The sequence below is a fragment of the Dermacentor silvarum genome, chromosome 7 (genome assembly GCF_013339745.2).
Source record: "Dermacentor silvarum isolate Dsil-2018 chromosome 7, BIME_Dsil_1.4, whole genome shotgun sequence".
Lineage (NCBI taxonomy): Eukaryota > Metazoa > Arthropoda > Arachnida > Ixodida > Ixodidae > Dermacentor > Dermacentor silvarum.
The window spans coordinates 44,232,978-44,249,759 of NC_051160.1; the positions used below are offsets into that span (position 1 = coordinate 44,232,978).

The 16,782-nt window shown below is 47.1% G+C and overlaps 1 protein-coding gene across 1 annotated transcript in view; it reads right to left on the reverse strand.

The window, feature by feature from the left end:
* Positions 1 to 16,782, reverse strand: part of LOC125946722 (uncharacterized) — a 40,514-nt gene that overhangs the window by 15,443 nt on the left and 8,289 nt on the right. Inside the window, exons 4-6 of the mRNA XM_049670596.1 lie at positions 15,872 to 15,969; positions 11,356 to 11,572; positions 6,079 to 6,255 (exon numbers count right to left, since the gene is read on the reverse strand). Of these exons, the coding sequence (XP_049526553.1) occupies positions 6,079 to 6,255; positions 11,356 to 11,572; positions 15,872 to 15,969 (492 nt within the window). The remainder of the gene's footprint in view (positions 1 to 6,078; positions 6,256 to 11,355; positions 11,573 to 15,871; positions 15,970 to 16,782) is intronic.

Here is a 16,782-nt window from a genome sequence, read left to right on the forward strand (position 1 = left end):
GTCTGTCGTACTGGTTGCCAAGAAATGCGCCAAATCAGTGAGACATGGCGTTGAAAAACACTTCTCAAAACAGTACTTCTTAGATGCAATGTCGTTCAGCACACTGTTCCGCAAGGCATACTGCTAGTGGCATCTAGCGGCGCAAATATGTACCACACTCAGTTTGCCCGTGCTTTTCAAGTTCCCGGAACATTCGGGTAGCACCTCGCACATGGCACTTATCCCTCAAGGACCCTGAAAGAACAACTGCAGAGGGATCCACTGTCCAAATGCCGCCAGCGAAACATGACGCTTGAATTCCCCTATCGAATATACTTTGGCAAAGCCGGTATCTGTGCTCAAACTTAGTTGTCTGCTCCCCAGTTTCTTTCAAGGAGGCTCGTTCATGCTTAGAAAATGTTCATATCGTTAAAAGTTTGTTTCTCCCTAGCACAATTAACATGTAGAACAAACTACACCACAACCGGTGTGTCGTGTCCCTCAGAGGTGCCGTTTCGCAGTTGCTTACCGCATTTGTAACGCACACCTTTGCATTTGTCGCAATGACCCTGTACTTGTCAGCTTTTCTTTATTCCCTTATTCTTCATGGTAAATTTTTAGGCTCTATTGCTCCACCTGCTGCAATGCTTCGATGGTGCCGTGTATATATTGTTATGGAGAGAATATATATACAATGGATATATTTACAAGGTAAGGCGCACAACGCTATAGCAATCGTTCAGGAGAGTGCGTGCACACTAGGAAGCCACGCCGTCGTCGTCGTCATCGTCCAAGCACCGACCACAGGATCGCCGCTCGTGACATTACCCGCCGGCGGCAGAAGCACCAGTCCCGGTGCAATTAGGGCCCGGGCCGAGAGGGGTACGGTTTAAGGCGCGAGACATGGACTATGTCACTCGCGATTGTTGCAGAGGCCGACTTAGGATTTAGCGGAGATATTTCATAGGTCACATTAGTGACTTTGCGTACGACGCAGTAAGGGCCAGCATAACGGGAGGCGGTAAGGGCCAGCATAACGGGAGAGGAGTTTTTCGCATAGAGTTGTAGGCGAAGGTCACAAAAGGCAAGTTAATGTCCCAATCTCGGTGGTCCTCAGACACCTACATAGCAAGCATATCTGTGAGTACGGTTGAGGCGTTCAGTAAGGCCGTTTGTCTGTGGATGGTACGCAGTGGTGAACTTGTCATTGGTCGAGCAAGAATGAAGAATGTCGTCGACTACTTTAGACAGGAAGCAGCGGCCGCGGTCCGTGATTAACTGACGAGGAGCACCGTGGCGCAGGATGACGTCGTGAAGAAGGAACTCGGCTACATCAGTAGCACAGCTGGTGGGAAGTGCCCGTGTAACAGCGTACCGCGTTGCGCAGTCAGTAGCGACTGCAACCCATCTATTGCCAGTGGTTGACATGGGAAAAGGCCCAGAAGATCGAGTCCCACCCTGAATAATGGTTCATCAGGGATATCAAGGGGCTGAAGGCTGCCAGCAGGCAGTAGGGCAGGAGTCTTGCGTCGCTGGCAGAGGTCACAAGCCGCAACGTACTGTCGCTCAGAACGGTAGAGACCAGGCCAGAAGAAGCGCCGACGGATGCGATCATACGTGCGTGACACGCCTAGGTGTCCGGCCGTCGGTGCATCGTGAAGCTGGCGCAAAACAGTCGAGCGAAGATGCGCGGGAACTACAAGCAAGAGCTCAGCGCCATCAGGCCGGGCGTTGTAGCGGTGTAAGGTGTCCTTGTGGAGCACAAACATCCGTAGGGAAGGGTCAGGGTGTGGTGAGTTGAGACCGTCTATAATCGGCCGCAAAGATGAGTCGCGGCGCTGTTCGTCAGCTATGTGGACGAAGTCTGTAATAGCCAGAACAAAGGTGTCAGGTTCATCTTCCAGTGTATCAGGGGGATCGACCGGGTATCGTGACAAGCAGTCAGCGTCTTGGTGAAGCCGTCCAGATTTGTATAAAACAGAAAATGAGTACTCTTGCAAGTGGAGTGCCCAACGGCCAAGGCGACCAGTGGGGTCGTTGAGCGAGGAAAGCCAGCAAAGCGCATGGTGCTCTGTAATACCTGAAAAGTGCCTGCCATACAGGTACGGGCGGAATTTTGCGATGGCCCAGACGACAGCTAAGCACTCGCGTTCTGTGATCGAGTAATTTTGCTCCGACGGCGACAGAAGGCGGCTTGCATAGGCGACCGCGCGGTGGAGGCCGTGCTGCTGTTGTGCAAGGACGGCGCCTATACCGTGGCCACTGGCGTCGGTACGAACGTCCGTGCTGGCTGACGGGTCGAAATGTGCTAGAACAGGTGGGTTCGTTAGGATGGCAACGAGCGATGAAAAGGTGTCCGCTTGGTCACGACCCCAAGTGAAAACGACGTCCTTCTTGAGTAGCCCAGTTAGAGGGCGGGCCACTTCCGCGAAGTTCTGGACAAAACGACGGAAGTACGAGCACAGGCCAAGAAAACTGCGGACGTCCTTGGCCGACCGTGGAGTAGGGAATTAACTAACCGCGCGGACTTTGTCGGGGTCTGGCTGCACGCCTGCAGCGCCAACAAGGTGGCCGAGTTCGCAGATTTGACGGTGCCCAAAGCGATATTTCGACGATTTAAGCTGAAGACGAGCACGGCGAAAAACATCAAGGACGGTGGACAGGTGAGTGAGATGGTTTTCAAATGTAGTCGAAAAAAAGTTGTCGCAGTTTCACCCGAAAGGCGAAGCATCAATTGCGATAGCAACTTAGTAGAGAGCTATACGGAGTAAGGATAGTAGTTTTATCCGCTGTACAAACTTGGACATGCAGCAGCACCGGCAACACACAGCACTGTTGTCGACGCCGTCGGCGTTTTGCCCGCGTTCGCACAAAATGCGTGCGGCGTTGGTGACTGTTGCCGGAGCCTCTGATATAAATAGGCACTTGGTGCCGCAGCTAAACGTCGCCTCCCTTCCCTGCCCCCCCCCCCCCTTCCCCCACGGCCTTTCGTGCGTCAGAAGAAGGCGCGTTTGCTCTACATATATGGTGATTGTAAAGGAGGAAAGAGACGCCTACTTCTGCAGCCCTTAAAGGGAGCACGGCACAGAACGCGCGTTTGTTCTCCGCCGTGCGTTCACTCCCCGTGAAAGCGCGCGTCCCTCGCGCCCTTTCACTCGCACATACAGCGTTCGGCGGCGCGCGGCGACGATTTCATCTTCATTGACGTCATACGGAACCTCACGGCGACGGCGACGGCGACGGCGACGGCAGAAATCTGCTTTGGAGTGTCCATATAATTGCTATCGCAATAAAAACGATAACATCGTCCAGGTAGCAAAGGCATATGGACCACTTGATGCCTCGAAGAAGAGAGTCCATCATGCGCTCGAAAGTAGCAGGGGCGTTAGATAGGCCAAAAGGCATCACTTTAAATTGATAGAGGCCATCGTGAGTCACGAAGGCGGTCTTCTCGCGGTCTTGGTCGTCCACAGCGATTGGCCAGTATCCTGAGCGCAGGTCGATGGAAGAGAAATATCTGGCGCCGTGCAAGCAGTCCAGTGCGTCATCAATACCCGGGAGAGGATACACATCCTTCTTGGTAATCTGGTTGAGGTGGCGGTAGTCTACACAGAATCTCCAGCTATTGTCCTTCTTTTTCACAAGTACGACGGGAGAGGCCCAAGGACTGCATGAGGGTTCAATTATGCCTTTGCCCAGCATTTTCTCCACTTCCTGTTGGATGACAGCACGCTCCAGAGCTGACACACGGTAAGGCCGTCGGTGAATAGGACTCGCATCGCCGGTATGAATGTAATGGGTGACGACGGAAGTCAGTCCAAAGGGCGGTGCTGGTATCCTGGTAGAAACCAGCACGCGGCGAAGGGCAGCGGACTTTGCCGGAGTGAGGTCTCCTGATATGCAGGCGAAGTGGTCGCAGGAGGAACCTGACTGCGATGACGGCGGTGAAAAATCCGGCGGAGGTTCTGTGGTCAGGGCAGAAACCGTGTGGCCAGCCAATGGGGTCAGATGAGCGAGTGATATGCCGCGAGGAAGAACTTGCGTCGAGTAGCCAAAATTGAGGATGGGAAAGGAGGTGCCGTTGTTTGTAACTGTTACCACCGTATAGGGGAGCGCGACGTTGCGTGTCATGGCGACCTCAGGAATAGGGCAGGCAACGTAATCGCCGTCGGGTAGGAGCGGAAAGGCTGAAAGCTGGACGTATATTGCGGCTTGCGGAGGCAGTCGAAGAAACTCGACGGAGCGTAGGCGGGGTGGGCCGGCATCGACGTTGTCGGCGCACGAAGGAAGTTCTAGCCGGAGAAGGCCCGTAGAGCAGTCGATAAGGGCAGCGTGTGTGGACAGAAAGTCGATTCCCAAGATGAGGTCATGGGGGCACATTTCTAGAACCGCAAAAAGAACAGGTGTGTGGCGACCAGAAATGGTGATGCGTGCAGTGCACATTCCAAGTACGACGGGTGTACTCCCGTCGACTACCCGGACGGTAGGTGAAGTCGCGGGCGTCAGGACTTTCTGGAGGCGGCGCCGGAGGCTCGAGGTCATTACAGAAATTTGTGCGCCGGTATCAACAAGAGCGGTAACTGCCACATCATCAACCAGAACTTCAAGAAGGTTGCATCAGGTATGAGGAACAATCGGAGGATTTTCAGGCCGGGTCGTAAATGCAGCGTCACCTCCGGGGGCTCCACTGGCTAGTTTTCCGAGAGGCGGTCAAAGGGAGACCGAGAGCAGCGAGGTTGGGGCGAGCGGGACTGACGGCGCTGGGGCGATGGTGAGCGGCTGATCCGGTTTTCCCTAGGAGGACGTTCAGCACTTGAGGCCCCAGGACGGAACGACAGGGTATATGGTGCACGGCCCGGGCGATTGTAAGTGTTTGGTCGATAGGACGTGGGCCAGTGGCTGCGGCAATGGCGGGCGATGTGTCCAATCCTAGAGCACGTGAAGCAGATGGGCCGGTCATCAGGTGTGCGCCAATCGGCTGGATTTCGATAACGTGGCCTGAAGGTCGTGTTCGGTCTTGCAGCAGCGACGACAGGGGTGACAGGGTTGCTAAGCAGCATGACCGTTATCAAAGGTGGGTAAAATGCCCATATTCGCGACCTCTTGGCGAACCACGGCCTGAATTAGCGAAATGGGAGCCAGGTTGTTGCTTTGCATACCGTCATGAGGGGTAACGGGCGCCATGGCCTCGAGTTCTCGACGGACGATCCTGGTGACGTTTTCTGGAGCTTGCGCTTGCCGAAGCGTGGCTAAACCTTCGCATGAGGACGTGGCAGCCGTATTGGGAAGTCGGTTCGAAGCGGTGAGTGATACGTTCACTTTTGGCCAGCTCAAAATGACGACATTCAGCGATGACCGACTCCACTGTAGAGCAGTTCTTACACAGTAGCAGATTGAATGCGTCATCAGCTATGCCTTTCAGTACGTGGCCAACTTTGTCCGCTTCAGGCATGTCCTTGTCGACCTTGTGGCACAGAGACACCACGTCCTGAATATACGAGATGTATGGCTCTGTGGACGTCTGAGCACGAATTGTGAGCTCCTGCTTGGCCGCTAGTTGTCGTCCAATAGGTCTCCCAAATAGATCGCGTAATTTCTGCTTACAGACGTCCCAACTTGTCAGATCTGCCTCATGCCTCTCGAATCAGAGTAGCGCAGTGCCCCGCAAATAGAAGATGAGATTCGCAGGCATTATAATCGGGTCTCACTTGTTAGTGCGGCTGACGCGCTCATACATTGCCAGCCATTCATCGACGTCCACGCCGCTTGTGCCGTTGAATGTCCCGGGGTCACGAGGGTGCAAGAGAATGACCGGTGACGGGCCTTGCTCACAATGGGTCGCTTGGTCGGTCATTGTGGTGGCAGCAACGCGCCGTCCGCTGCGAAGATCCAGTTCTCGGTATTGTAGCGAGCGCACCCAGCGCCTCCACCGAAGATGTTACGGGGAGAATATATATACAATGGATATATTTACAAGGTAAGGCGCACAACGCTACAGCAATCGTTCAGGAGAGCGTATATATATATATATATATATATATATATATATATATATATATACTAAATAAACAGATATTGCACATGCAGTCTAATACTTACCGGTTCTGTCAGGGTCATCTTTTTGTACGAAGTGTGGTGCACTTCGTAGACTTTGAAGCCGCGCATCTTCTTGGTGGTGTCACCTACAAACTCCTCACCGGGCACCAGGCGCGCGCAGTCCTTGAGAATACTCCCAGCGGGTCTTGAACTGAGAAAGGCCTCCCCGTCCAAGTAAAACTGCAATGACAGAGCGCCCAAGAGACGCACGCAGGGACGAATCAACTGCGGCGGCCGCATTTAGATGGGGGCGAATTGCGAAAACACCCGTCTACTTAGATTTAGGTGCACGTTACAGAACCCCAGGTGGTCCAAATTTCCGGAGTCCCCCACTACGGCGTGCCTCGTAATCAGATGGTGGTTTTGGCAGCGTAAAACTTCATAATTTATTTTTCCTTAACGGACGAGTTAAAATGGCTGTGACATAGTTATCAGCGCGAGCAAGGCAAACGGGAAAAGGTTGGGATAGGACAGAGCGCTAATCGTAGTAGCAATAAGGGCGTGGACAAGTGTAACGGTGAAATTCTGAAGTTGAACAGACGTTAATGAATGGCACATTGTACTAGAAAGCGGAGTAATCAACGGGGAGAGTTGGGCTAGCTGGTTTTGATGCAATTGCTGTGACATAGTTTCTATAGCCAGGTACTAGCGTAGTTAACAGCTAGTAACTGTGTAACAGCAATTGCATCAACACTAACTAGCCCAACTCTCTTCGTTAATTACTGGCTCGCATTTTATACGACACTGCCAGGGCATACAATACGCCCCGGAACCTGGGGCCGAACTCACTAAGCTTTTCGTTCGTAAGTTCCCTATGCCATTCCCTATGCCTTTGCTAATAAACGCCGCATCAGGATTGGCTGAAATTTCTTTTACCAACGATTCTAGCGCCTAAGAGCTCTTTGTGTGTGTGTGTGTGTGTGTGTGTGTGTGTGTGTGTGTGTGTGTGTGTGTGTGTGTGTGTGTGTGTGTGTGTGTGTGTGTGTGTGTGTGTGTGTGTGTGTGTGTGTGTGTGTGTGTGTGAATATGGCCCCCTGATTCGTACAAGCACCTTGCGCAGAGCCTATACCGTGCAGCAGAAGGGAAGGTGTGCGCTATGAACATTCACAGTGACATCTCCGATCGACTATCACGATGCAAAAGAGTCCTAGACATAAAAATGTTCAAGTGCGCATGCTCCGCAAGACTGGGTATGCTTACGACCGCGGTCAAAAGCGCAAACATTCCTGAGCTGCAGCTCGGCAGAGCGCGGTGGTGCGTAACACACAAACACACAGGCGAACGAGATGAAGCCTGGGTCGTCGTCGTTGATAATGTCTTATACTCTTCTCATCTCTTGCGGCCGATATATATAGAGTGTCCCAACTATCATGCACCAAGAGTGAAAAAAAAGAAGAGCAATTGCGTTACTCGAAGAAAACCTATAGCGCATATTGTCACGTAGTAGTGACGGTGTCACGTAGTAATACGTCACGTAGTAATACGGCAGCAAAACTGAGTGACAAAACTAACTTATTATTGGGCCAGCGTGTGCTCACAAGAGCAAGTTACACTCGAAGCACAGTGCTAGCGGCGCACTCGGTCGGCGATCGTTTAAATCTGATCAGCCGGTCAAGCTCGTCGGTTTTTATAGATCACTCGTCAAAGGTTCCAGTGTGATCGCTGGCGCCCGCATGGTTTCCAGAAACTACGACACAATTCATGTCGCGCATGTAGCCTGATTATACAAGGCTTGGCGTGGACATACACAACACATAGAATCAACGGTAACATTCGCGTAAGTTTTATGTCACGTAGGCGCGTCCTGCGCTGCGCGATAACGTTTAACTTTTGTTAGCTGGTGAAAGCGGTCACCGAAGAAAGATAAAGCAAGTGCACGTGTCACTATTGTTTCCAGTACCGTGGAATAGCCGCCAGTAATTTTGTCGTTACTGGGATTTAATTAGGTAATTATAATTATCCAACTCGAGAAGTACTGTCCTAATTATCAAAGTGTCAATGAGAAAATTGTGGAGCAACGCGAAAAACTCCCGATACAGCTTTCTGCTGCTCAATACGTGCTACCTAAAGGTGTTTTTTCCTAGCGTGAAAGAAGCCCGCGAATACACGCAAAGTGCCTCGAGCGGCCAGTCGCGCGGCAATTACACGCCTATCCGCGGGCTTTTTCCAAGCTATAGGAAAAAACTTTTAGGTAGCAGGTATTGAGCAACAGAAAGCTGTATCGGGAGTTTTTCACGTTGCTCTACAATTTTCTCATTGACACTTTTAATCTAATTATAATATTTGAGAAGTTGTGTTCCTACGTTAAAAATATTTGTTGAAATGTCCTTTTTCAAGCTGGGTCTAACGCGTTCATCTGACATATTGTCAAATTGTCTTCGAAGGTGTCTGTCTGACCCTTTGTTCGACGCTCTATGACGGTGCTTGCGGCGGGCGCACACTTCCCTAATAACGACTCCAGCTGTGAGAGTTATTTGCTGGCAATGTTTTTGCAGAAGTAGCTGAATTCAAGACATTTGTTCATGCAAATGAGAGTCCCGCTTTATATGTTCTCTCTGTCAATGAACAAAAAATACAAATGAAAAGTTCAAAGTGTCATTCATTCATTGGTTCATCGCAATGCAAAACATTTTTGAACGTAGACCAAGAAGAAAATGTGGTACTCAACGGCTTGAGGATACCGTGGCCCCCCTTTTTGGCAATGGCGGCTATACAAACCAACACACGAAAATTGAACTTAGCCGAAGGACATCTTGAGCGTACATGAAACATTGTACAACTAATTTGCACGCGTCATTGATGAGTCGCATTGAGAAGAGCACAACACGTCCCCGTGACGAAGTCTATACTATACGTAATGAATGGTTATTTTATAATGGGGTAAAGTTCAAATACAAATAGCTTGCAGAGAGCTTGACAAGTTGGCAAATAGGCCCATAATTGTCACGCAGGTACGCCTTTAAAGACGGAAAGTTAGCTAAGTGCTGCAGAAAACAAAGCGGTGGGGTTAATTGCTATTAGCCACTATCAAATGGAGGCGGAATGCAGTAAGAATAGGCACTTCTATTTAGGAGTGTGTTGAGGCGACAGTGAAGGCGAACATTGAGTTTGAACGTGGCCTTGTAAAAAACACTTTTGAACACCAGTTGATCTTGCCGTCAGCTTAGGTTAGATGAAGCACCCGTCGGGGTGGCTCAGTCAGCTAAGGCGTTGCGCTGCTGAGCACGAGGGCGCGGGATCGAATCCCGGCCCCGGCAGCCGCATTTCGATGGAGGCGAAATGCAAAAACGCCCGTGTGCTTGCGTTGTAGTGCACGTTAAAGAGCCCCAGGTGGTCAAAATTAATCCGGAGCCCTCCACTACGGCGTGCCTCATAATCAGGACTGGTTTTGGCACGTAAAACCCCAGAAAGAAGAAGAGGAGTTTAGATGAAGCAGAAAAGGCACAGCAAGGAAAGAGGACCAGGCGACGCCACATTGGAATACTCGCACCAGCTATCCGGGACGCCATTAATTTTTAATTCGCCTTTTTGGCACTAGTTCATTGCTTGTCGATAAGAAAGGATGGACGTACACTGACTCTGAAGGAGCGAAGCAAGTTATCTCGCAAGTTTTGTGAGCCACTTCGGTGGAGAAGCGATCAACATTGGTATTCAATATTTACAAAGTTTGCGATGCCTCCAAACTGGTGGTGCCGCTCTGGAACGCAACTTAAAAGACAGACGTTAGGCCATTTGCGTTGTTTCTAACGGACCTTCATCTCCTTGGGTACCTCAAGGTCACTAACGGACCTTGGGTGCCCTTTATGTACCCAAGCTGGTGAAAATGAATTCGGAACACGACTCTACGGCGTCTTTCAGAGCCCACGCGCAGCTTTGGGAACTCGGAACTCAAGCTTTCATTTGGCCATGCCCATCAACACAGCGCAAATGCCTAAACTTTTCATTTTCATACCTTCATATCGCAGCGGTGGTGAAATGGCAGAGCGTCCGCGCCTCGCATGCGGGAGGTAGTGGGTTCGAATTCAAGAGTCGCCGGATACCCACCGGTTTTCTTTAAAAGCCGGGCGTAATGTGTCTGCTGAATCCTAAAATGTGGGCCGATCCTGGCGGTAGTGCAGAAAGGGTCCAAGCGCAATGGCACATACCCCTGTGAAGTAGCGAAGCTGAGCCTGGCTAAGTCTATCTAAGCATGGTTGGGACTACATAAGCTTAGTCAGGCATCAATAACATATCGATAGCCAATCAATAGCTAAGCCGGAAAATTCCGGAAAATGCTGGGGATGACTTGGTAGTGCTTAGCCTAGCCCAAATATGTGGCCAATACCTTGCGATAGCCAATCGATAGCAAGTCGATAGCCAATCAATAGCCAATCAATAGCTAAACAATAATCGATCAATAATCAATAAATTTCGGAAAATGCGGGGGTTGACATGGTAGTGCTTCATCATCAGCCTATATGAGCCTTCGTCCAATGCAGGACGAAGACCTCTCCCTGTGATCTCCCATTACCCCTGTTTTGCGCTAGCTGATTCCCACTTGCGCCTGCAAATTTCCTAACTTCATCACCCCATCTAGTTTTCTGCCGTCCTCGACTGCGCTTCCCTTCTCTTGGTATCCATTCTGTAACTCGGATGGTGCACCAGTTATCCATCCTACGCATTACATGGCCTGCCCAGCTCCATTTTTTCCCTCTTAATGTCAACTAGAACACCGGCTATCCCCGTTTGTTCTCTGATCCACACCGCTCTCTTCCTGTCTCATAACGTTAGGCCTAACAGTTTTCGTTCCTCGTTCTTTGTGCTGTCCTTAACTTGTTCTCGGGGAGCCAGCGCGTGGATGACGCGTGGGCGCGATTCACAGCAGCCGCCGCAGACAGACCTCCGCTCATGCAGCGCTTTGTTTCAATACAGACGACGCGCGCTACTCTGGCGCCATCTCGCAGTCATCGTCGCCGCACTACGCGTTTCTTCTCACGCTTTCGCCATGCCCTCCTCCAATTTCCACCTCAATGTTCCGCTGCACAATCCTCTCCGCTTCCCTTCTCGCGTCTTTCATCCCTCGCTGCGCTCCGCGTTCGCCGCTCCGTGTTCGATCGGTTACACGGCCGCCGTCGCTCACTGCAGGATTGGCCGGGCGCCTAAGAGCTGCGCAAAAAAATGAAAAGGAAAATTCTGCGCAAGCGAGGAGAAACAGCAGCAAGAAAGAAGTTTTTCCACGATAATTTTTTTTTCTCTTCCTTTCCCTCAATCTTGCCGATCAAGGTGAACAATGGTGCGTACCTCGATTTTGTCGTCGGACTTCCACTCCAGCTGGATGACGTAAATTCTGCCCCTGATAACGGTCACCGCCCTCTTCAGAGGCAGGTCGTAACGGTGATGGTTGCTGTACTGCAGGTGCTTGCTGCCCACGTATAGCTTTCCATCTAACGGCTCTTGACGCACGTAGAAGTACTTGTTGCTGTCCTCGAGCGCTTCGTAACAAATCTCCATATATTTGCTGCAAAAAGCGAAAATTATGTATCGCTGTACTCTGAGTAATTTTCCCCAGCCTGCGAAATCAAGGGCAGCGCCCCTATTTTTTTTTATTTACGTATGCGAAATTTCATGGAAATCTTTAGAATATATAGGGACTGTAGTACGCAGATATTTTATTTAGGCCATTGACTTTTTTTCCCGTTGAAAATTGTTGCAAATCGCAAAACAAAACAAAAAATATGAGACGAGAAAAGGAAAACTATCAAGTCTACAATTCTGCCACGCAGAAATGAAAAGAGTTATATCGCAAGTTTGCAAACTGTGCGTAATAATACATCTAAGCGGACAAAGCTCATGTTTTATACATCACTTTGAAACACACCACTAATTTGGAAGGAGGTCGTCTGCAACACTTTCGTAAACATTGCGATACTATTACGAAAACTAATTCGTGAAAAATAAGTTTCAACAAAAAAAGAACAATGGCAACTTATCAACGAGTTTTTTAATGCACTGCATTTTGGCAGTTTTATTGAAAAAAATAATTTACAATAATGTAACTATCATAGACCCGCCTAGCATCGCCTGTGCGTTCAGTAACCACCTTTATAAAGTATATAATACTACCCATATTTCTTCTGACCATCATGCGAGCCGATGCAACCAATCTTTTTTTTTTTTCTGTTTCCTGTAACCTCCGAAGAAGTCCTTACTGAGATTTGCAACTTAAAGAACACAAGTCCTGATCTAGATGGAATTTCCGTATTTCATTTAAAACTTGTTGCTCTCACTATTTCTGATGCTCTCTGTAATTGAATTAACCTTATGTTAAAAACCTGTATATTCCCTGGATGTCTAAAAAAAGCTAAGGTAAATCCTGTTGACAAAAATGGTGACAAAGTTCAAGTCGTTAACTATCGTCCTATGTGTATTTTAACTTCAATTTGTAAAGTTGTTGAAAAGTTATTATTTAATCGTATTAACCCTAACAAATTTAGCTTGCTGAAACCTTGTCAGTTCGGTTTTCGTTCAGGAAGCTCGACTAACTTGGCTTTGCAAACATTAACTGAATAAATTAGATATTCACTTTATCTCGGATACTTTGTTGGCTCGGTCTTTTTAAAAGACTTTACTAAAACATTTGATATAATAAACCACAATGTTTTGTTTACTAAACTGCAGCCTATAGGAATATTTGGTCCAGCGCTTAATATGTTATAAATTTATCTATTTAATGATGAATTGTGTACGCAGGCGGGGCTTTGAAAGCAAATTATTAACCATGCAAGGAGTGCCCCAGGGCTCCATTTTAGGTCCATTATGATTTTGCATTTATATGAATAATTTACCTGAAGGCCTTAATTATACTCTACCTATATTATACGAATGTCTCTTAACGAATTTTAGGCCTAACGTTAAGAGGCAGGAAGATAGCGGTGTGGATCAGAGAGATCAGGATAGCCGGTATTCTAGTTGACATTAAGAGGAAAAAATGAAGCTGGGCAGGTCATGTAATGCGTAGGATGGATAACTGGTGGACCATTAGAGTTACAGAATGGATACCAAGAGAAGGGAAGCGCAGTCGAGGATGGCCAAAAACTAGGGAGGGGGGGGGGGGGGAGATGACGTTAGGAAATTTGCAGGCGCAAGTTCGAATCAGCTAGCGCAAGACAGGAGTAATTGGAGATCGCAGGGAGAGGCCTTCGTCCTGCAATGGACATTGCATGTGGACATTGGACAGTGGATGATGATATACGCAGACGATACGACTGTTGCCCTCTAAGATAAAACTGTACTTTCGCTAATCTTGAAACAGTGACCTGTCTAAAATTACTGATTGGTGTAACGCCAATTTTCTAATTATAAACCCTACAAAAACGCAATTCATGATATTTAAGTCATCACACAGATACATTTACCTTCGTCTCCAACCATAACCCTCCATGGACACAACATTCCTGCCTCCACGTTTGTGTCCTTCCTCGGCATTAAATTATATCCCCAACTTAAGTTTACTAATAACATTGCGCACATCAAACAAGAAACAGCATTTGGCATTAGATCACTACTCACATCATGTCAATTTTTTTCCATAGAAGCATTATTATTATTATACTTCGCTTTCAATCATAGTCATACCATTTATGGTGTTGCTTCATGTGGTAATACTTATCATTGTCATCTTTCCTCTATTCAGCACATTCAAAATCAGGCTATTCGCATCATAGCCATCGTTTTCTCTAAAGCCTCCTCTAAACTACGCACAAACCGCATTGTTCTACTGTCATTTAGGGATACTATTTTTCAAATTAATAACCAAACAAGTTTCCTACAACTTCGTTAGTTCTGATCTACTCCTGTTACCTTTAGGTCATACTAATTATGGAAAATGGCTTCCTCTTTTTGCGCACTTGAACTTTGGAACAGTCTACCATATGCCATTAAATTGTCATCTACCTTGTACTTATTTAAAGACCAACTTAAGAATTATTTGCTGTCTGATTAGCTTTGTATAACGTTATCTTACTAATTTGTAGCTGTGTAATCAGCTACGATTGTGTATGTTTCCTCTTCATTTGCTTAAATATGTCTGTCCTCACCCAGTTTCTTGTTTATTTTTTGCTTATTCCATTTATTGTTTCCCTGCTCTCTATTTCGTTTAATTTGTATATAACAATTAATCAAGGGTCCCGGCGCGGTCTCCAACTTTGGGACCCTTGTCTATATATCCTTTCTTGTTGCTAACTGCATGAATAAATAATAAACTGAAACTGAACTGAAACGGGAACAAACTATACCAGCAGCCCCAACATAGAGCGTTTCAATGGTTGCTCTTATTTAGCTATAATACAGCTGCGTGTTTTCTTGTCGGTTGTTTCATTATGAAGTTGGCACCCATTAATGGTGATAACAGTATTTGTATTGGCCAGTGTTTATTTACTTTGATCGTACATCTATGTTTGCTTTCTGCCTTTTTTAATGTTTACTATTGAACCACCCACTTCCCATACAACCGTATTGTCTTCGTTCATAATTCACATGTTTTTCTTCTTTTCTTTTTCTGTTTTTTTTAATGCGAAAGCATCAACTGGCCCATTGAGCGAAAAAACCGGCGGCGTCTGTTGCAGCGGAACGGCCCCTAAATTCCCATTGGCTGCGACGCCACGTCACCAGCGTGCCTTGACGGAGCAGGTGCGGTGACGCGTCGCCGCGGTGCGAGACGGGTTGTCACCGGCGAGGCGATCGCTTGACGCGCTTCCTCGGTCTCTTATCGTTCAGGACGTCGGTGCCATAAGGCATTGGCATCTTATAGGCTGCTGCTGCTTGCTGGTTCGGGCAGCACGTGCCGCTATGGTACATTGCTCGCAGCGAAAAACTCAAAGGACCGCTCAACAGCGTTCAATCGGACGTTGACGCTTTCGCATTCACAACTCATAAGAAGTGCTTAGGACTTATTTTTTTCCATTGTGTCGAATTGCCCCTCCAGTTGGGCCTATCAAGGACTACTGTATTCTGTAAATAACTAAATAACTAACTAAATAAATAAATAATCATATCACATAAAAACAATCCTGTAATGAAAAACAATAAAAGGACCCCGAGGGACCCGATTTCTGTTACTCACAATCATACGAAGCCTCAAGACAATGAAACCCCTGTGCTTTCCTTGGTTTCATTGTCCGTGGGCTTCACATGGTTGTAAATAATCATCTACTGTCTTCTTTCTCCATCTCAAATACTTTTTCCCCAGCCTTTTGAGCCTAGCTCTACAACTTCAAAGTATATTTGCCTATCTCTGGTTGTTACCTATTAGTTCTAGTGCCTGTAGCGTGAATATAATATAAACCCTGCACGGGCGCGTCAATGAGGTTTGGTAACGCATATCTCTCCTGGAATTACCGAGTCAATGCAAAGATGCACTTACTTCAGAAGTAAGGCGTCTATCGAGTACTATTTTTTTTTGGCTATACCTTCCATTTCAATCACCTGATCAAAAATGTTTATTCCTTGACTGCCTGATGATTTCTCACATCATATTAAGTGAAATACATGATTTGGCAAACATGGCTGTTCGCATTGATGTGGAATGTTCGCTTATTTTTGTGTGCAAATACTGTGTATTCAATGCGATGTACAGAGTCAGAATTTGGGTTCATTTCGAATTGTATGAATTTTTATGAATCAGAAGAAATTGGTATCGAATTCAGATCTGATCTCTATTTTATTCGATATAAATTTTTTTTAGCCGAATGACCCTATACTGGTGGAGGACGGCAGAAGCCGATACAATAGGACATGCAGGAGATTGAGCAGGGCTTACTTGGTTAAAACCTCAAGGACAATAGTGATCTTTGAATCCTTCACAAATTTATTCTTGAACTCGACTCTGAAATCCTTCGCTTCCGCATTGAATGGTTCCTGCAATATAAAGAAAGCAGCAGAAAAGCACAAATTCGTTGCAGTGTGCAGATCCAGTTGAAAGGAATTTTTTAATCGCCAGTTTTGAGTTAAGCGTTGTCAAACTTGCGGTAAAAAATGCGCAGTTGCTGCATTAACTTTTTGTTTAACAAGGCGCATTTTTGTGCAGTGAAGCTCAAGAATTACTGGAACACCAATGCATTTCGTCGCAATTTTTGGGAACGCATAAATCGAAACCAGTGCCCTCCTGAGAATTAGTTCTAAGTGGATATATATTTCGAAGTCTCCAGCTACAACTCGTAAATTGCAACATGTGCCGTGAAGTTTAATTGGTTAATGTTCATTTGACGAATTAACGAAGTTGCACCTGTTATACCTCGTTAATTCTTCAAATGAACAGTTCGATTTCTCGTGGAAATAATTTCTGCGTCTGAGTGTATTCAAGGTGAATTTACTTCGTATGCTAGCATACGAAGTAAGCTTTTGCGCCATATGCCGCGGGGGATTTTGAAAAAAAAATTCTTTTAACGATGGAAAAGAAATAAACAGCCCGAATATACAGGGTACGTCTTTAAGGTAACTTGTGCCGAGGCTTAAAACATTCACGCCTGGGCTGCGAGAATGCAACGAACTTTTAATGTTGTTGGCTGTCCTCTGTTATTTTTTTTACAATTAAGCCTAATTTTACTGTTAAGCCTAACCCAATAATTACCAGTTATTATCTACAAGCAACTTACAAAGCGTTGCTCTAAACAAAGTTCATTCAATAGAGAACTTGTAGACAGTGTTTTGAAATGTCCAAATAATTTCTTT